General features: G+C 44.1%; 1 protein-coding gene across 1 annotated transcript in view; it reads left to right on the top strand.

Annotated features, from left to right (window-relative positions):
- LOC141147506 (uncharacterized) overlaps window positions 1-8,112 on the top strand; it is a 31,624-nt gene extending 23,512 nt beyond the window's left edge. The window contains exon 4 of the mRNA XM_073634739.1: window positions 7,339-8,112. Coding sequence (XP_073490840.1) covers window positions 7,339-7,862 — 524 coding nt within the window. The 3' untranslated portion in view covers window positions 7,863-8,112. The remainder of the gene's footprint in view (window positions 1-7,338) is intronic.
- Window positions 8,113-21,444: the final 13,332 nt, after the last annotated feature.

The following is a 21,444-nucleotide window of genomic DNA, read 5'->3' as shown; positions in this document are numbered from 1 at the left end:
GCGGCCTCTTCCCTCGGCTCAATGTCATCAGTGACTCCTTCCCTAGCCCCACCATGTCCTCCTGAGGAGTCCCTCGAACTGTTTGACCACAGTGTTGGGTACATGCTCCAGGAGGATGCCCAGCGTTTGGAAGGCTCTGATGATGATACTGAGCTCGATGAAGGCAGTAACACGAGCACGGACAGAGGGGGTGCCCAAGAAGGACAGCAATCTGGCAGTCATGCTCCCCCTGCTGCAGCATACTGCCAGGTTTGCTCCAGTGATGAGGAGGGAGGGGATGATGAGGTCACTGACTCAACGTGGGTGCCTGATAGGAGAGAAGAGGAGGAGGAGGAGGAGGAGGCGGCACATCACCAACGAGGCAGGATGCCCTCCAGGGGCCAGCCTAAGGGCAGCACATTGACTGCATCACACCCCAAAGCTCCACATGTGCAGGGCGCTGCAGTCTCTGCGCGTTATTCAAAAAGTTCTTTGGTGTGGGCCTTTTTTGAGACGAGTGCATCAGATCGCACCGCTGCTATTTGCAACATATGTCTCAAGCGTATCTCGCGTGGCCAAAACATCTCCCGCTTGGGTACCACATGCTTGACCAGACATATGTTGACCTGCCATGCAGTTCGTTGGCAAGCGTATCTAAAAGACCCACACCAAAGAACAAAGAGGACCTCTGCTTGCTCCTCATCAGCTGAGATTTCCAACCCCACTAGACCTTCAGTCCTCTCTGAGACCTGCACTGAGAGGAATGAAGGTGTAGAATTAAGTGTGTCACAGCCACGTACTTGTGGGCAATCTGATTTTGGTACACCGACGTCAGATTGTACCAGGCAAATTTCCCTGCCCCAGCTGCTGCACCGCCGAAAGAAGTTTGCTCCCAGCCATCCACATGCCCAGCGGTTGAATGCTAGCTTGGCAAAATTGCTAGCACTTCAACTGCTGCCTTTTCAGTTGGTAGACTCTGCCCCCTTCCGTGAGTTTATGGAATGTGCGGTTCCTCAGTGGCAGGTACCCAAACGCCACTTTTTCTCACGGAAGGCGATTCCGGCTCTCTACCAGCATGTGGAAGGCAATGTCCATGCCTCGCTGGACAGGGCGGTCAGCGGTAAGGTGCATATTACCACTGACTCATGGTCCAGCAGGCATGGACAGGGACGTTACCTAAGTTTCACGGCGCATTGGGTGACTCTGCTGGCAGCTGGGAAGGATGCAGGACAAGGTGCAGTAGTGTTGGAGGTTGTTCCGCCACCACGCCTCCAAAATGCTAATGATTGTGACACACCTCTCTCCTCCACCCCCTCCTCTTCTTCTTCCTCCATGGCCTCTTCCTCGGAACCAGCGGTGCTCCGTAGTCGTTCAAGGGGCTACGCAAGTACGCAGGCCAAAAGATGCCATGCGGTGCTTGAGCTGGTGTGCTTGGGGGACAGGAGCCACACTGGGGCAGAGGTTCTGTCAGCTCTGCAGGGGCAGGTTCAGAGGTGGTTGACGCCACGCCAACTTAAGGCAGGAATGGTGGTTTGCGACAATGGCACCAACCTCCTCTCTGCCCTCCGACAGGGACAAATGACCCATGTGCCCTGTTTGGCTCACGTCCTTAACTTGGTGGTGCAGCGGTTCTTGGGCAGGTACCCGGGCTTACAGGATGTCCTGAGGCAGGCCAGGAAAGTCTGTGTGCATTTCCGCCGGTCATATAATGCCAGTGCTCGGCTGACGGACCTCCAAAAGGAGTTTAACCTGCCCAAGAACCGCCTAATCTGTGACATGCCCACCAGGTGGAACTCAACGTTGGCCATGCTGCAGCGGCTGCACACGCAGCAGAGGGCCATCAATGAGTACCTGTGCGACTATGGCACCAGGACAGGGTCAGGGGAGCTTGGTTTTTTTTCCCCACGCCAGTGGGCCATGATCAGGGATGCATGCACTGTCCTGTCACCATTTGAGGAGGCCACGAGGATGGTGAGCAGTGACAGTGCATGCATCAGTGACACTGTCCCCCTTGTCCACCTGTTGGAGCACACGCTGCATGGAATAATGGACAGGGCACTTGAGGCAGAACAGAGGCAGGAAGAGGAGGACTTCCTTAGCTCTCAAGGCCCCCTTTATCCAGACAGTGTTCCTGCGTGCCCCCCGATCACACAGGAAGAGGACGAGGAGGAAGAGGAGGAGGAGGAGGAGGAAGATTGTGTCAGTATGGAGGTGGAGCCTGGCACTCAGCATCAGCAGCAGTCTTTAAGGGATCAGTCCCAAGAAACACATGGACTTGTACGTGGCTGGGAGGAGGTGGCTGCGGACCATGTCGTCCTTAGTGACCCAGAGGACTCCGGACCGAATGCCTCAGCAAACCTACGCTGCATGGCCTCCCTGATCCTGCAAAGCCTGCGTAAGGATCCTCGTATTTGTGGTATCAAGGAGAAGGACCAATACTGGCTGGCAACCCTCCTTGATCCACGTTACAAGGGTAAGGTTGCGGACCTTATCTTGCCATCGCAGAGGGAGCAGAGGATGAAACATCTTCGGGAGGCCTTGCAGAAAGGTCTGTGCAATGCGTTCCCAGAGACTGGGAGGTTACAAACTCCTGTTTCTGGACAACGTGTTGCTGAGGCTTCGGTCAGTCAAAGAAGGAGCGGTGGAGAAGGTGGCCGTCTGACCGATGCGTTCAGACAATTTTTTGGTCCGCAGCCCCAAGGTATGATTGGTTCCAGCAACCATCGCCAGCGTCTGTTTTACATGGTGCAGGAATACCTAGGGGCAAGATCAGACTTGGACACCTTTCCCACCGAAAATCCTCTGGGTTACTGGGTCTTGAGGATGGATCACTGGCCAGAGCTTGCACAGTATGCAATTGAGCTACTGGCCTGTCCTGCATCCAGCGTTCTTTCGGAACGCACATTCAGTGCTGTTGGAGGCGTGGTTACTCGATCACAGGGTGCGTCTGTCCACTGACTCGGTCGATCGACTGACCTTCATAAAAATGAATGAGTCTTGGATCACCACCAGCTACCAAGCACCTGATGCTGATGTAACCGAATAATTTTTTTTGAAATCTCAGATCCCTTCAAAGACTGCCTATGCTGATGCTGAGTGACTATTCCTGAGTAATTATCCTCTTCCTCTTCAATCATCACGCTGATAGCTTGTAAGAGCATTTTTGGTTCTGGGCGCCACCACCAGTGCCTAAGGCACAATTTTTCAGCCCCTGTTTAACAGGGGCGTGTAATTACGATTTTTGATGTAATACTTTGCAGCAGGGCTCGTTCCTGCATTCCAACTAGAGTGTCTGTGAGGGGTTGCAGTGTTGTGGCACCAGCGCCTAAGGCCTAATTTTTCAGCTCCTGTTCAACAGGGGCATGTAATTACAATTCTTGATCTAATATTTCACAGCAGAGCCCTGTGAGGGCTTACAGTGTTGTGGTCACAGCAACACCTAAGGCCCAAATTTCTGCTGAGTATATAGGGTAGGACCCTACTTTCAAACAACTAACTTACAAACGACTCCTACTTGCAAACGGAAGGAGACAACAGGAAGTGAGAATAAATCTACCCCTAGGAAGGGAAATTCTCTCCTGTAAGAGTTAATATGGGAAAAACATTTCTCCTTTCCACTGATGCTTTCCAATCCATTGGGACAAAAAGTGAGGTGAAATCTTCTGAAGAGGAGGAAAGACAGCAAAACAAATGTCACAGGGGTGATAACCCTTCCCTATGTTTTCCAAAAAGCTTAAAAAAGATTTTTTGGCTGGAGCTAAACACGTTAAAAATGTACCCGTTCAAAATTACAAAGAGATTCTACTTAACAACAAACCTACAGCCTGTATACTGCTGTTCAGAGTATATAGGGCCTGGTGGCCCCACACCTTTCCTTATTTTAATTTGGGTGCGGGGTTCCCCTTAATATCCATACAAGACCCAAAGGGCCTGGTAATGGACTGGGGGGTACCCATGCCGTTTGTCTCACTGATTTTCATCCATATTGCCAGGACCCGACATTACATTAAAGCCGCAATCAGTTTTAAATGACTTTTTTTCCTTTAAAAATGACATTTGGTGCAGGGACTGTTCTAAACACGGGAAACACGCGTCACTTTACAGGCCTACTATAGACACCCCTCAGGTACGATATTTAAAGGAATATTTCACTTTTTTTTTTCACTTTAAGCATCATTAAAATCACTGCTCCCGAAAAAACGGCCGTTTTTAAGAGTTTTTTTTGCATTGATACATGTCCCCTGGGGTAGGACCCGGGTCCCCAAACCCTTTTTAGGACAATACCATGCAAATTAGCCTTTAAAATGAGCACTTTTGATTTCGAACGTTCGAGTCCCATAGACGTCAATGGGGTTCTAACGTTCGTGCGAACTTTCGGTCCGTTCGCAGGTTCTGGTGCGAACCGAACTATGGGGTGTTCGGCTCATCCCTAGTGGTACATATACAGTATATTCCGATATACTAGGTCACAGAATTCCCACTGAGAATCACCAATTAGATTCACTCCAGATGGTGAACACCCAACGCGGTTCGAAATTTGCTTTCTTAACCACTTGACCTCCAGAAGATTTAACCCCTTCCTTTCCAGGCCATTTTTTTGCGATATAGCGCCACGTTACTTTAACTGACAATTGCGCGGTTGTGCGACGCTGTACCCAAATAAAATGTATGTCTTTTTGTCCCACAAGTAGAGCTTTCTTTTGGTGGTATTTGATCACCTCTGCAGTTTTTATTTTTTGCGCTATAAACAGAAAAAGACAATTTTGAGGAAAAAAAAAATTCTTCATCAATTTAGGCCGATATGTATTCTGCTACATGTTTTTGGTAAAAAAAAATCCCAAAAGGTTATATTGATTGGTTTGCGCAAAGGTTATAGCATCTACAAAATAGGGGATAGATTTAGGGACTTTTCAATTTTTTTATTGTTTTTACTAGTAATGGCGGCGACCTGCGATTTTTAGTGGGACTGCGACATTGTGGCGGACAAACAAAGATTTGGGGGGGCGAACCCTAAAAGATGCATTAACCGCTTGTCGACCGCTGCACACAGATATACGTCGGCAGAATGGCACAGGCAGGCAAATGGGCGCACAGGTACGTCCCTTTAAACTTGCCACCTATCAGGCGCGCTGCACGCGGCGGGTCCTTGGAACTCGATGTTCACTGGCGGCCTGCGATTGCGGTGAGGAGAGGTAGAACAGGGAGATGCCTATGTAAACAAGCCATTTAACCGTTCTGCCTAGTGACATGACAGGGATCTACTGCTGCCTGTCATCGGGAGCAGTGATCGCCGTCGTGTTCTAGGTAGCCCATCCCCCCCACAGTTAGAATCACCCCCTAGGACACACTTAACCCCTTGATCGCCCCCTAGTGTTTAACCCCTTCCCTTCCAGTGACATTTATACAGTAATCAGTGCATTTTTATAGCACTGATCGCTGAATAAATGACAATGGTCCCAAAATAGTGTCAAAAGTGTCCGATGGGTCCACCATAATGTCGCAGTCCCGATAAAAATCGCTGATCGCCGCCATTACTAATAAAAAAAAAAATTAATAATAAAAATGCCTTAAAACTATCCCCTATTTTGTAGAGGCTATAACTTTTGCGCAAACCAACCAATATATGCTTATTTTACCAAAAATATGTAGAAGAATACATATCAGCCTAAACTGAGGAAAAAAGTTGTTTTTTTATGTATTTTGGGGGGATATTTATTATAGCAAAAAGTAAAAAATATTGCTTTTTTTTCAAAATCGTCGCTCTTTTTTTGTTTATAGCGCAAAAAATAAAAACCACAGAGGTGATAAAATACCACACACATAGCCCATCCCCCCACAGTTAGAATCACTCCCAAGGACACACTTAACCCCTACATCGCCCCCTAGTGGTTAACCCCTTCACCAAGTAATCAATGCATTTTTAATCGCACTGATCGCTGTATAAATGTGAATGGTCCCAAAATAGCGCCAAAAGTGTCTGATCTGTCCACCATAATGTCACAGTCATGATAAAAATCGCTGATCGCCGCCATTACTAGTAAAAAAAAAAATTATCAATAAAAATGCCATAAAACTATCCCCTATTTTGTTGACGCTATAACTTTTGCGAAAATTAATCAATATACAGTTATTGCGATTTTTTTTTTACCAAAAATATGTAGAAGAATACATATCGGCCTAAATTGAGGAAAAAAAGTTTTTTTATATTTTTTTTATAGTTAAACATAGTGCAAGATAATAAAACAGTCTTCCTCAGCCTTCTTACCCCTGAGGAACCCCTGAAATACCTGTCATGATACATTAGAATGATCCATAAGTTGAAGAATGTTTTTTACAAAATATTAAGTAAAAGGATGTGTAGCACCCTCCTAATGTAGAGTAGGCTGCTAGGTAAATTTACTTTGGCTTCCCTGTAGTCAGTAGAGCAGGGGTTGATTAGTGCCAGTGTTTCACAGGCAACTTCCCACTGTCTTCCAGAGGATTCTAAGAACATAGTGGGGGGAAGGAAGGGGCATGCAGTCTGGATAATTCTGAGACTCAAGCCAGTAGTAGCCCAGTATGTGGTGAGGGAGCTCATAAATAGCCTCAAACATGAGCAGCAGTGTGTAGTGGTACTGGGTCCAGTCCTGCTGGAAGAGACCCCCTGTGTAGCGGCTCTGCCCCTGGTGATTGATTCTAGAGGAAAGACACTGAGGTCCCAGCTAGACTTAGCTGTGAGGCCTGTTTGTAGATCTGTGTCCAGCTGAAGAGAGCCAGGAGGAAGCTGGTGGGAAAGAGTGCAGCTGTCCTATGGTGGTATGGGTCTGCATCTCCCTCACTAGGAAGAGCCTAGTGGATATTGTCAGGAGGCAATTTATGATGCCTTAGCTATGTGAGTAGATGACCCCAGAGCTGAGGAATCGTGACTGTGTGCATCGTTTTAACTCTGGAAGGAATACAGGTCACCAGCAGCATACAGATCCTGTGGGACATTCAATTTTGCACAGTGCAGCCAAAAGTTTAGAAGTCCTCATGTTGTCCAGTGTGTAGTCCAATGCCCCCTACCTCTACCCAAGTTCATAGTTCCCAATAAAAACCCTAAAAAAGAAACACCTAGACTGTTCTTTGAAGCCAGTGAAAGAGTGCAGAAAATGAAGTGTCCCTGGATGTGTGAGCTCTAAGGGTATAAATAGGACCAAATTCACCAGCGGCTCCTTACAGGGTGTGCTACAGGTGTACGTAGCATTTTTGACACACAGGGCAAATAATTTTGTTACCAAGCTCCCTACAAAATTAATGTCAGTTTTAATCTTGAAATAAATAACAACCAAAAGAAATATGAAAATGACCAGTTCTTGTTGTTCTTGTTGTTTTATTCAGGGGTGTACCCAATCGTTGTTCTTACTGATAAATCCAGTGAAAAGACTAGAGATGTGACCAGGAAATTCAAAAAACTGGGGGTGGAGAGGATATTTGCCTTGGAAAATTACACCCTCGAAGACCACAGAAAGTCAGCATCAAAACACCAGGAAGTCCTGAGGTTCCTCTATGAAGTTATTAAAGATGTGGAGTTCCAGGTGGGCCAGCCACGGAACCCCGAGGAGGAGATGACGGAGCGGAAGACATTTGTGCTTCGATATATTCACCACAACGATCTGAAAATTCAGTTCCAACGTACAGAGATGGAGACTCTCAAGGAACAGAGCAACCTAAAGGAAAAGATGAGACACCAGAGAGAAAAATATGAGCAAAAGTTCCAGGAGGATGAAAGAAAGTTTAAAGAGGAAATGAGGAAACTGGAGGAAGAGTTTGAGGCCCAGAAATTACATAGGCAGCCTCAATCCTACAAACCTTCAACCTATAAAGATTCCAAATCGAAAAAAAGGAGAACTTGGTTGTTCTAGGAAGTCATGAGAAGATTGGACAATGCCGACCATTCCAGTATTCAATGACACTAAAGTATTAAAGCCCAAGGTGGGTGCGCTAGAACTAAACAGTGACAAAAAAAGTTCATGTGAACACACACACAAAATGCACTTATGGTGTGTCTCTGGTTCACCTCCTAAAGAAGTAGGACCCCTCCCTGCCCCCTGGGAAACAAGGCTCCTGATAGGGGTAATGCACACTCAGGCGCTTCTATCCAAAAGGCCCAGTGGACCCTCTGCCCATGGTCAGCCGAAGCTGACCAAGAAGTACTAGGCGAGGGGCTCTCCTGAAGGGAGACCCCATAAGAAAGGGACAGAAGAAACCTAATGGCCACACATCCTCCCCCTAGACTTACAGGGTAGCCCTGAAGACCCATACTCTCCATCCTGAGGAAAAAAGTCAACAAATAAATAAGTGCAGGGTGACATGTGGAGAGAAAAAAATAAATGAATACATATGCAAAGAAAAATAAAAGGTAACAGTGCAGGTGCATTGGCGAGGCCTTGCTGCCTGGCAACAAAATTTACCACCTCACACTTACTGGCAATTTCAAACTGTCAAAATAGAAAAGTTAAAATATATATATTTTGTTGCTATTTAAGCCCTTTTTATTTCCTTGGTTTACCTTAACTAGCCCTAATTATGTTCTTCACCTTCTCTCTTTGGTTGATATTTTCCTGCTGATTCTTTCTATTTCTAATTTACCAACCATTCATATTCAAACTTTTTTTTATCTTTATTCATTTTTTTTCCATTTTTTGTTGTTGAACAAGAACAAAAAACCAAAACAAAAAACTGCTTTTATGTAATTTGTGAATAACTTTGCAATATTGTGTACCACTTATAATTTTAATATCATTTTAAACAGGACAGATTATAGAATAAAATGTATACTTTATATTTACAGTCAATCAAAGATTCCCGGGTCAGGATCCACTGGTGCAGAGATCAAACTAGCATGGTGTTGACAGACATAGACTCCGCCCTACACGTTTCGCCAGATGTGACATCATTGGGGGGGCGAAACATGTAGGGCCGAGTCTATGTCTGTCAAAACCACGCTAGTTTGATCTCTGCACAAGTGGATCCTGACCCTGGAATCTTTGTATCTTTTGCTATATTTTTACTGGATCTGTGTAATGCCCCGTACACACGATCGGAATTTCCGTCGGAAAAACCTTCGATGGTTTTTCCGACAGAATTCCGCTCAAGCTTGCCTTGCATACACACGGTCACACAAAAGTTCTCTGAACTTTCGACCGTCAAGATCGCGGTGACGTACAACACTACGACGTGCCGAGAAAATTAAGTTTAATGCTTCCGAGCATGCGTCAAATTGTTTCCGAGCATGCGTAGGAATTTTGCGCATCGGAATCGCTACAGAAGTTCGGAATTTCCGATAAGAACTTTTTCGATGGAAAAAAAGAGAACCTGCTCTCAATCTTTTGCTGGAGGAAATTCTGCCAGCAAAAGTCCGATGGAGCATACACACGGTCAGAATTTCCAAGAGCTCACATCGGACTTTTGCTGGCAGAATTTCCGATCGGGGCATAAGTTTCTATTATTCTTAATAAATCATTATACGGTTTTACACTATGTGGATACGCTTCTCTTTTTTACGGGACATCCATGAGAGCGTTTAGGAACCAGCAAGGTCCGCCATGACAGTATCTTCACCTCTTCGAAATGGGTGGATTTGCCATGATTTGCGATTCCATGCTCATCTAGACACTTATAATGTGGAGTCTGGGGTTCTGGTAAGCGCACATCTTACTCAATTACGGTGAAGGTGCACTCGGGTGAATGGTCATTCATTTCCTCTTGGACATGTTCTTAAAGGCTTTGTTCCCAGACATTGCATTTACCATTTATCCTCATATGGAAACGTGTTATGGACTGTTGTTTGACATTTAATCTGTCTTCACCATTTTTGCACATATAGCGCAGCAATTTAGGTTTTTATATGTTTTCACACAATTTGTTCTGTTGTGTTATTGCCAGAAGATTTATTTTATTTTTTGTTATTTATATTTGTATATCTTCTTTTTTGGCTATTACCATAACCTACCACCAAAAAACAACCCAAAATAAATTCTCCTGCTCCTGACAATCTCATCGATACAAATATGTGTATGTTATTTGTTATATCCATAGTAGAGCCCAGAAACAATAGTGCACATTTTGTTTTGTTTTTTATTCTACCTAAAACGCAGGGACAACAAAATCCATGGATGTTTTTCAGACGGATGTTGGCTCAAAGTTGTCTTGCATACACACGGTCACACAAATCTTGTTGGAAATTCCGAACGTCAAGAACGCGGTGACGTACAAGACGTACGACGAGCCGAGAAAAATTAAGTAGCCAGTGCGGCTCTTCTGCTTGATGCCGAGCATCCATGGACTTTTGTGCATCGGAATTGTGTACACACGATCAGAATTTACGACAACGGATTTTGTTGTCAGAAAGAGAGAGGGAGGGAGGCGATCGTTTCTAAATTGGGCGGCATTGGGTTATACAAAAATTGATCTCGTTTACAATTTGTTTAACCTAAAATCTGGCATGACACTGAGTCACCTCTGCAAATATTGGTAATAAAGTTTTTCTCCACGCGTTTTACGAGTCAGAGGCAGAGGCAACCAAACATTGTCTTCTTCACTAATAAAACTTTCTGACTATACGTGTTTGTTTTTGTTTAATATGTTTGGTTTTTTGTTTGTTTTTCGGGTCATTCGTTATGATCGCAATTTGTAAATTCATAAATGTAAAAATTCATAAATTTGTAAATTCAAAAATCCAAAAGTAAGAAGGAAAAAATCCAAAAATTCAAAAGAATAACTACCGTATATACTCGAGTATAAGTCGATCCGAGTATAAATTGAGGCCCTAATTTACCACAAAAAAATGGGAAAAACTTATTGACCCGAGTATAAGACGAGGGTGAGAAATGCACAGCTACTGTAAGTGGAAAAGAGGGTCAACAATGCCCATTTGCAGCCTCACTGTTCCCATTTGCAGCCATAGGTCCCCTGAACTTCAAACTCGGTAGTTAAGGGTTCCTAGATGCCCCCTAGCTGCAGCCAAAATTTGGGGTCTCTGAACCCAAAGGGTCCCGAAATGACATTGCTGCAGATGGACACAGTTGACCAACTTTGGGGCCCCGTATCTCGGGCCACTTAGAGCTGGGAACCCCAACTTTGGTCTGCAAACCCAGTGGAGCTAGCACCATAAAATATCCAAAGCTGGGGTTTCTAGCACCAAGTAGCCCCGAGATACGGGGCCCCAAATCGATTCAGAAAATGTCAAGCACTTTTCTGCAGCAGAGAATGACATTTTCTGAACCGATTTTGGGGCCCCATATCTCGGGGCCACTTGGTGCTAGAAACCCCAGCTTTGGATATGTTATGGTACCAGTTCCACTGGGTTTGCATACCAAATTTGGGGTTCCTAGCTCCAAGAAATGAAATTTTTTGCTGCAGAAAAGTGCTTGACTGGAGTATAAGTCAAGGGGGGCACTTTCAGCACAAAAAAATGTGCTGAAAAACTCGACTTAACTCGAGTATATACGGTAACTAACTAATAATAACTATTAAATTATAGGTATTGGAATCTCCTTTCAAATTTGGCTGTTAGTGAACGTAACGAATAGGGATGAGCTTCGAGTTCGAGTCGAACTCATGTTCTACTCGAACATTGGCTGTTCGCAAGTTCGCCGAACAGCGAACAATTTGGGGTGTTCGCGGCAAATTCGAATGCCGCGGAACACCCTTTAAAAGTCTATGGGAGAAATCAAAAGTGCTAATTTTAAAGGCTTATATGCAAGTTATTGTCATAAAAAGTGTTTGGGGACCTGGGTCCTGCCCCAGGGGACATGGATCAATGCAAAAAAAAGTTTTAAAAACGGACGTTTTTTCAGGAGCAGTGATTTTATTAATGCTTAAAGTCAAACAATAAAAGTGTAATATCCCTTTAAATTTCGTACCTGGGGGGTGTCTATAGTATGCCTGTAAAGGGGCGCATGTTTCCCGTGTTTAGAACAGTCTGACAGCAAAATGACATTTTGAAGGAAAAAACTCATTTAAAACTACCGCGGCTATTGCATTGCCGACAATACACATAGAAGTTCATTGATAAAAACGGCATGGGAATTCCCCACAGGGCAACCCCGAACCAAAATTAAAAAAAAAAAATGATGTGGGGGTCCCCCTAAATTCCATACAAGGCCCTTCGGGTCTGGTATGGATATTAAGGGGAACCCCAGCCAAAATTTAAAAAAAAAATTGACGTGGGGTTCCCCCTAAATTCCATACCAGACCCTTCAGGTCTGGTATGGATTTTAAGGGGAACCCCGCGCCAAAAAAAAAAAAAAAAAAACGGCGTGGGGTCCCCCTAAAAATCCATACCAGACCCTTATCCGAGCACGCAACCTGGCAGGCCGCAGGAAAAGAGGGGGGGACGAGAGTGCGGCCCCCCCCCCCTCCTGAACCGTACCAGGCCACATGCCCTCAACATTGGGAGGGTGCTTTGGGGTAGCCCCCCAAAGCACCTTGTCCCCATGTTGATGAAGACAAGGGCCTCATCCCCACAACCGTGGCCGGTGGTTGTGGGGGTCTGCGGGCGGGGGGCTTATCGGAATCTGGAAGCCCCCTTTACCAAGGGGACCCCCAGATCCCGGCCCCCCCCCTGTGTGAAATGGTAAGGGGTTACTTACCCCTACCATTTCACTAAAAAACTGTCAAAAATGTTAAAAATGACAAGAGACAGTTTTTGACAATTCCTTTATTTAAATGCTTCTTCTTTCTTCCTTCATCTTCTTCTTCTTCTGGTTCTTCTGGCTCTTCTGGTTCTTCCTCCGGCGTTCTCGTCCAGCATCTCCTCCGCGGCGTCTTCTATCTTCTTCTCCTCGGGCCGCTCCGCACCCATGGCATGAGGGGGGAGGCTCCCGCTCTTCTCTTCATCTTCTTCTTCATCTTCATCTTCTTCTTCATCTTCTTCTTCTTCTTCTTCTTCTCTTCTTCATCTCTTCTTCCTTCTTCATTTCTTCTGCGGGCCGCTCCGCATCCATGCATGGAGGGAGGCTCCCGCTGTGTGACGGCGTCTCTTCGTCTGACGGTTCTTAAATAACGGGGGGCGGGGCCATCCGGTGACCCCGCCCCCCCTCTGACGCACGGTGAATTGACGGGACTTCCCTGTGACGTCACGGGGAATGCCACAGGGAAGTCCCGTCATGTCCCGTGCGTCAGAGGGGGGCGGGGTCACCGGGTGGCCCAGCCCCCCGTTATTTAAGAACCGTCAGACGAAGAGACGCCGTCACACAGCGGGAGCCTCCCTCCATGCATGGATGCGGAGCGGCCCGCAGAAGAAATGAAGAAGGAAGAAGAGATGAAGAAGAGAAGAAGAAGAAGAAGAAGAAGATGAAGAAGAAGATGAAGATGAAGAAGAAGATGAAGAGAAGAGCGGGAGCCTCCCCCCTCATGCCATGGGTGCGGAGCGGCCCGAGGAGAAGAAGATAGAAGACGCCGCGGAGGAGATGCTGGACGAGAACGCCGGAGGAAGAACCAGAAGAGCCAGAAGAACCAGAAGAAGAAGAAGATGAAGGAAGAAAGAAGAAGCATTTAAATAAAGGAATTGTCAAAAACTGTCTCTTGTCATTTTTAACATTTTTGACAGTTTTTTAGTGAAATGGTAGGGGTAAGTAACCCCTTACCATTTCACACAGGGGGGGGGCCGGGATCTGGGGGTCCCCTTGGTAAAGGGGGCTTCCAGATTCCGATAAGCCCCCCGCCCGCAGACCCCCACAACCACCGGCCACGGTTGTGAGGATGAGGCCCTTGTCTTCATCAACATGGGGACAAGGTGCTTTGGGGGGCTACCCCAAAGCACCCTCCCAATGTTGAGGGCATGTGGCCTGGTACGGTTCAGGAGGGGGGGGGGGCCGCACTCTCGTCCCCCCCTCTTTTCCTGCGGCCTGCCAGGTTGCGTGCTCGGATAAGGGTCTGGTATGGATTTTTAGGGGGACCCCACGCCGTTTTTTTTTTTTTTTTTTTGGCGCGGGGTTCCCCTTAAAATCCATACCAGACCTGAAGGGTCTGGTATGGAATTTAGGGGGAACCCCACGTCAATTTTTTTTTTAAATTTTGGCTGGGGTTCCCCTTAATATCCATACCAGACCCGAAGGGCCTTGTATGGAATTTAGGGGGACCCCCACATCATTTTTTTTTTTTAATTTTGGTTCGGGGTTGCCCTGTGGGGAATTCCCATGCCGTTTTTATCAATGAACTTCTATGTGTATTGTCGGCAATGCAATAGCCGCGGTAGTTTTAAATGAGTTTTTTCCTTCAAAATGTCATTTTGCTGTCAGACTGTTCTAAACACGGGAAACATGCGCCCCTTTACAGGCATACTATAGACACCCCCCAGGTATGAAATTTAAAGGGATATTACACTTTTATTGTTTGACTTTAAGCATTTTTAAAATCACTGCTCCTGAAAAAACGGCCGTTTTTAAAACTTTTTTTTGCATTGATCCATGTCCCCTGGGGCAGGACCCAGGTCCCCAAACACTTTTATTGACAATAACTTGCATATTAGCCTTTAAAATTAGCACTTTTGATTATTCATGTTCGTGTCCCATAGACTTTAACGGTGTTCGCGTGTTCGAACGAATTTTTTTCCTGTTCGCATGTTCTGGTGCGAACCGAACAGGGGGGTGTTCGGCTCATCCCTAGTAACGAATACAAATTGATCCGAAGTTATGTATTATCGGAAAAAACGAATGCCACATCTAAACAAATGAAACAGAACTAGTTAACCACTTCAGCCCCGGATCATTTGGCTGACCAAAGACCAGAGCAATTTTTGCGATTCGGCACTGCGTCGCTTTAACTGACAATTGCGCGGTCATGCGACGTGACTCCCAAACAAAATTTGCGTCCCTTTTCTCCCCACAAATAAAGCTTTCTTTTGGTGGTATTTGATCACCTCTGCGGTTTTTATTGTTTGCGCTATAAACAAAAAAAAGAGAGACAGTTTTGAAAAAAACACATTATTTTTTACTTTTTGCTATAATAAATATCTCCAAAAAATATATAATAAAACATTTTTTTTCCTCAGTTTAGACCGATACGTATTCTTCTACATATTTTTGGTAAAAAAAAAATCACAATAAGCGTGTATTGATTGGTTTGCACAAAAGTTATAGCGTCTACAAAATATGGGATAGTTTTATGGCATTTTTTTAAATAATTTTTTTCTTTACTAGTAATGGCGGCGATCTGCGATTTTTATAGTGACTGTGACATTATGGCGGACACATCTGACGATTTTGACACATTTTTGGGACCATTCACATTTATATAGCGATCAGTGCGATTAAAAATGCATTGATTACTGTGTAAATGTGACTGGCAATGAAGGGGTTAACCACTAGGTGGCAGTGTAGGGGTTAAGTGTGTCCTAGGGAGTGATTCTAACTGTGGGAGGGAGGGGCTGTGTGTGACAAGATACTGATCACCGCTCCCGATTACAGGGATCTGTGATCAGTGACAGTGTCATTAGGCAGAATGGGGAGATGCTTGTTTACATCAGCATTTCCCCGTTCTTCCTCTCCGTGAGATGATCGCGGGTATCCCCGCGGACATCGAATCTGTGGGACCCGCGATCCTACTCACGGAGCTCACAGTGGGTGCACGCGCGCACCGCCGGTGACGCGCACGCGATGGCACGGCAGCAAATTCAAAGGGACATACACGTACACCCATTTGCGCAGCCATGCCATTCTGTCGACGTAAATATACGATCGGCAAGCAGTTAATAATAATTAATTATAATAAAAAAGTTTTTATTATTACTATTATTTTTATTTATTATTATTAATTAGTTACGTTCTATTCATTTAGATGCGGCATTCATTATTTAGGATAATTCGTAACTTTGGATAAATTTGTGTTCATTACGTTCACTAACAGCCAAATTTGAAAGTAAATTCCAATACCTATCATTTAATAGTTAGTAATAGTTAAGATATTATTAGTTAGTTATTATTTCAGATTTTCTAATTTTCGGATTTTCGCATTTTCAAAGTTATGAATTTTCAAATTTACAAATTTACGAATTTTCGAATATTCAAATTTACGAATATTCAGAAAAATGGGTTTTCGCTAACTCGAATATTTTGGAATGAACAACTTTGTCGAAATTTGTTAAAAAAAGAATTTGGAACTAAACTAACTGCACATGTCTAATGGGGGAACTGGGCCTCCCAATTCCCCAATCATTAGTACGAGACATGCTGTGCAGCGTGCTCTCAGCTCAAACACAATAGTGCATATTATACTGTAAAAATTGTGGAATCAACCTGCGCTAATGAGCAAAGTGTATGAATAAAACAAGTGCAGCTGCAAATAAAACTCCAAATATCTATGAAGTGACAAACATAAAAAATAAACTTAATTGCGCTAGCAAAAATGAAAAAATAAAGTGCTAAGAACACACCATACATATGATAACAGTGAGTGCATAAACATCTTATCCCAAAATGCAAGCAAAAATGAAAACAAAATAAAGTGCTAAGAAAGCACCATACATGTGATAACAATGAGTATACAATCATTAGTCATAGACAGAAGCCGTCTGTTAACAGTCTATAATAATGTGAATCCCATAAATTCAAGCTGAAAAAGTCCGCTCCATGTGTTTCATCCTCACACGCCAAGGGTTAATAAGCCAAAATACTTCTATTCGGGTATACAGTAACAACGACAAGAGAAGTAGTAGATGTACGCTTACCCCAGGTGTTGGACCTCCCCTGTGGCAAGGTCTTGTGAGCTTGCAGATTTCACCCTCTGCAGGGACAAGTTGTTAATCTCCTGGTCCTGGCAGCGTATGCCGCCGACTTCCGTATGGCCGGGATGATCCAACTGTTCGAACCTCAGAGGGGGGACTCAGGAATGCCAGAAACCCATAAACAGGAGAGGGAGGCAAAACGGAGAAAATACTCCAATAGTGTGATATCGTTTTTAAGCTATTTATTGGTTAAAACATACCACAAGAGATCATATAAAACTCAAGTATAAAAATTCATTAAAAAAGCCGGCATATTCAAAGGCAGAACGCCCGTGCAAACAAATAATTCGAACACGTGATGGCTAGCACTGCGAGGCCACGCCCTACATGTTTCGTCATACGTGACGTCTACGGGGGCACGGGCGACGCAATGAACCATCACTATATATATCAAAACACGAAATTATAAACACGCCCACATCTCCACCCATGTCCGTCATTCGACCATGTCTTTTGACATGTATGGAGAGTCGTCGGAGCCGTCAATGAAGACCGCCCACAGGGCGGAACACACATGTATAGTAAACAAGGAAGCATTAACCAAGACTCATTACGGCGGACGCCAAACACATTTGTAGGCATGCGCAAGGACGAGCCAAGCCTCGATCTGGCTGGTAATAAAAAACATTCATATAAAGGCTAAATAGAAACCGGAAGGAATTGAATGTATCCCTTAAATGACCTCTGGAGCCATGCATCCATGTCAAATACAGAACTTCCGGTTTTATATAGCAAAAAAATATTCCTTGAAAGACCTTAATATTAAGTTAAAAGTTAAAAATTAAAAAATATATAAATTATATAATATAGTCAAAAACGATAATGTATTGGGCCCACTCCTCCCAGAGAGACCCCAGGTGGTCTTCAAGGGATTACCGTCCATTAGAGCAGCAATAGCCCCTAGTGTATGTGATCCTCCAATAAGGAAACCAATGTTTTTCCAGAATTTAGTGGGGTATTATAGATGTAGGAAATGTGCGGTTTGTACGGTCAATACCATCAAGGACCGGAAGGTAACACATTTCCATGCGACTAGTACCTCACAAACCTTTACAATAAAATCATTCATTACGTGTTCTACTACCCATGTAGTATATCTTTTAACCTGTCCATGTGGGTTTCAGTACGTGGGACGCACTGTTCGCCCTCTTCAGGTCAGGTTAAATGAACACATCAGCAACATCAGGAGAGGATTTATAGGACACCCAGTGTCTAAACATTATCTGAATGTACATGATAAGGATCCAAGAGGGACACAGTTTATTGGTATTGATAGGTTGAATATTCCATGGAGAGGGGGACCCAAGAGAAGAGCTATATCCAAGCTTGAAATGGGGTGGATATTTAAGATGGGGTGTCTTAAACCAAGAGGGCTCAATGTAGATATTGAGATCAACGCATTTATTGATAACGCTTAATAGAACGGGCGATTTAGTAGTAGATGGGGTTTGAGCTATAGTAGCCACCCCTAGTGGTTGATTAAAAAGACCCTTTTTCCCTTCCCCCCCCCCCCCCCCCCCCTCCCCTCTCCTTAGTTTTGGGTAAAAAAAGTCCAGAGACATTGGATTTGTTTCACTTTTATACTTTCAGGATTTACTGCTTATTCTTTTGTTTTTCTAATTTTTGACATTATAAGGGGACGAGCTGAGTCTGGTTCTGGCTATGGGTACATATAATAATCTGGCCTTGTACTATTTTTGTGTAGTTTAAAGACAAGACTTAACTTCCAATTATCTGTATTTTTTGCTCACACATAGTCCAAATCAATTGATTTGTGCCCCTTTATAATATCGGTTGAACACTGTCCTCTAGACACATATGACCTCTTAACAGAAAGAAAAATCTAAACATTTTTCAAGAGTGATTAAGATACTTTGTGGTTAGAGGCCACGTATATTATATAATTTATATATTTTTTAATTTTTAACTTTTAACTTAATATTAAGGTCTTTCAAGGAATATTTTTTTGCTATATAAAACCGGAAGTTCTGTATTTGACATGGATGCATGGCTCCAGAGGTCATTTAAGGGATACATTCAATTCCTTCCGGTTTCTATTTAGCCTTTATATGAATGTTTTTTATTACCAGCCAGATCGAGGCTTGGCTCGTCCTTGCGCATGCCTACAAATGTGTTTGGCGTCCGCCGTAATGAGTCTTGGTTAACCACTTCACATCCAGGCCATTTCTGACACTTCGCTCCTACATGTCAAAAATCATCATTTCTTTGCTATAAAATTAGATAGAACCCCCAAACATTATATATGTTTTTTTAGCAGAGACCCTAAAGAATACAATGGCGGTCATTGCAACTTTTTATCTTGCACGGTATTTGCGCAGCAATTTTTCAAACGCGTTTTTTTTGAAAAAAAAACAGTTTCATGCTTTAAAAAAAAACAAAACAGCAAAGTTAGCCAAATTTTTTTGCATTGTGTGAAAGATGAAGTTACGCCGAGTAAATAGATACCTAACATGTCACGCTTCAAAATTGCACACGCTCGTGGAATGGCGCCAAACTTTGGTACTTAAAAATCCCCATAGGCGACGCTTTAACATTTTTTACTGGTTACATGTTTTGAGTTACAGAGGAGGTCTAGGGCCAAAATTATTGCTCTCGCTCTAACGTTCGCGGCGATACCTCACATGTGTGGTTTGAACACCGTTTTCATATGTGGGCGGGACTTACGTATGCGTTCGCTTCTGCGTGCGAGCTCACGGGGACAGGGGCGCTTTAAAAATTTTTTTTTTTTTTTTTATTGTTAATTTTACTTAAAAATTTTTATTTTTACACTTTAAAAAAATTTTTTTTTTTTTGATCACTTTTATTCCTATTACAAGGAATGTAAACATCCCTTGTAATAGGAATATGAGACGATCAGTCCTCTTTACAGTGAGATATGGGGTCAATAAGACCCCACATCTCACCTCTAGGCTGGGAAGCCTAAAATCAAAAAAAAAAATAAAACGATCGCCGCTTCACAGCTGAAGCGGCGCCGTTTTTTTGAATGCAGAGGCCGGGCGTGACGTCATAACATCGCGCCCGGCCTCCGAACGATCATAGAGACTCCGGCGACCATCTGGTCCGCCGGAAATCTCTATGGTGAACATCCGGCGCCGGCGGATCCGCTATCCGACTCACCGATCGCTGAGGTGAGTCGGTAGTAGCACCGGAGGGCGGCGGGAGGGGGGGGACGTCCCCTCCCGCCGCCCGTAAGAACGATCAAGCGGCGGAACAGCCGCTATGATCGTTCTTATGGTGTACGGAATCGCCGGCTGAAAATGCCGGTATCTGAATGATGTCTGTAGCCTCAGACATCATTCAGATATAAGCCCCGAAAGTCGAGGACGTCATATGACGTCCTCCGGATGTCAAGTGGTTAATGCTTCCTTGTTTACTATACATGTGTGTTCCGCCCTGTGGGCGGCCTTCATTGACGGCTCCGATGACTCTCCATACATGTCAAAAGACATGGTCGAATGACGGACATGGGTGGAGATGTGGGCGTGTTTATAATTTCGTGTTTTGATATATATAGTGATGGTTCATTGCGTCGCCCGTGCCCCCGTAGACGTCACGTATGACGAAACATGTAGGGCGTGGCCTCGCAGTGCTAGCCATCACGTGTTCGAATTATTTGTTTGCACGGGCGTTCTGCCTTTGAATATGCCGGCTTTTTTAATGAATTTTTATACTTGAGTTTTATATGATCTCTTGTGGTATGTTTTAACCAATAAATAGCTTAAAAACGATATCACACTATTGGAGTATTTTCTCCGTTTTGCCTCCCTCTCCTGTTTATGGGTTTCTGGCATTCCTGAGTCCCCCCTCTGAGGTTCGAACAGTTGGATCATCCCGGCCATACGGAAGTCGGCGGCATACGCTGCCAGGACCAGGAGATTAACAACTTGTCCCTGCAGAGGGTGAAATCTGCAAGCTCACAAGACCTTGCCACAGGGGAGGTCCAACACCTGGGGTAAGCGTACATCTACTACTTCTCTTGTCGTTGTTACTGTATACCCGAATAGAAGTATTTTGGCTTATTAACCCTTGGCGTGTGAGGATGAAACACATGGAGCGGACTTTTTCAGCTTGAATTTATGGGATTCACATTATTATAGACTGTTAACAGACGGCTTCTGTCTATGACTAATGATTGTATACTCATTGTTATCACATGTATGGTGCTTTCTTAGCACTTTATTTTGTTTTCATTTTTGCTTGCATTTTGGGATAAGATGTTTATGCACTCACTGTTATCATATGTATGGTGTGTTCTTAGCACTTTATTTTTTCATTTTTGCTAGCGCAATTAAGTTTATTTTTTACAATAGTGCATATATACGACCCCATTGGAAGAAGACTCACTTCCGTGAGGCTGCATATATGCATGTGCTCATCATTAAGGGGTTAAATATTGACAGTTATTGCCAAATGAACAAGTCCATAGAATAAATGTAAAAAATACTCTGCTCCATATGGGGTGTATAGAACTGAAATTGTTACCCACTTCCTGACAGTAGGACTTCCATAGACATACTTATACCAGGATGATGCCTGCAGCTACAAACAAAATAACTAAATAAATAAAATAAATTATAATTAAAGAAACATTTTTTAAAGTGCCCCCCATCCCCTTGCGCTTGCTTGCAAAAGAAAACGCATATGTAGGTTGCACCCACACATGTGAGGTATCACCATGTACGTTAGAGCGAGAGCGA

Source organism: Aquarana catesbeiana, linkage group LG06, assembly GCF_042186555.1.
Source record: "Aquarana catesbeiana isolate 2022-GZ linkage group LG06, ASM4218655v1, whole genome shotgun sequence".
Classification (NCBI taxonomy): domain Eukaryota; kingdom Metazoa; phylum Chordata; class Amphibia; order Anura; family Ranidae; genus Aquarana; species Aquarana catesbeiana.
Note: the sequence above shows the minus strand (reverse complement) of the source record. Positions and strands in the feature narration are given on the sequence as shown.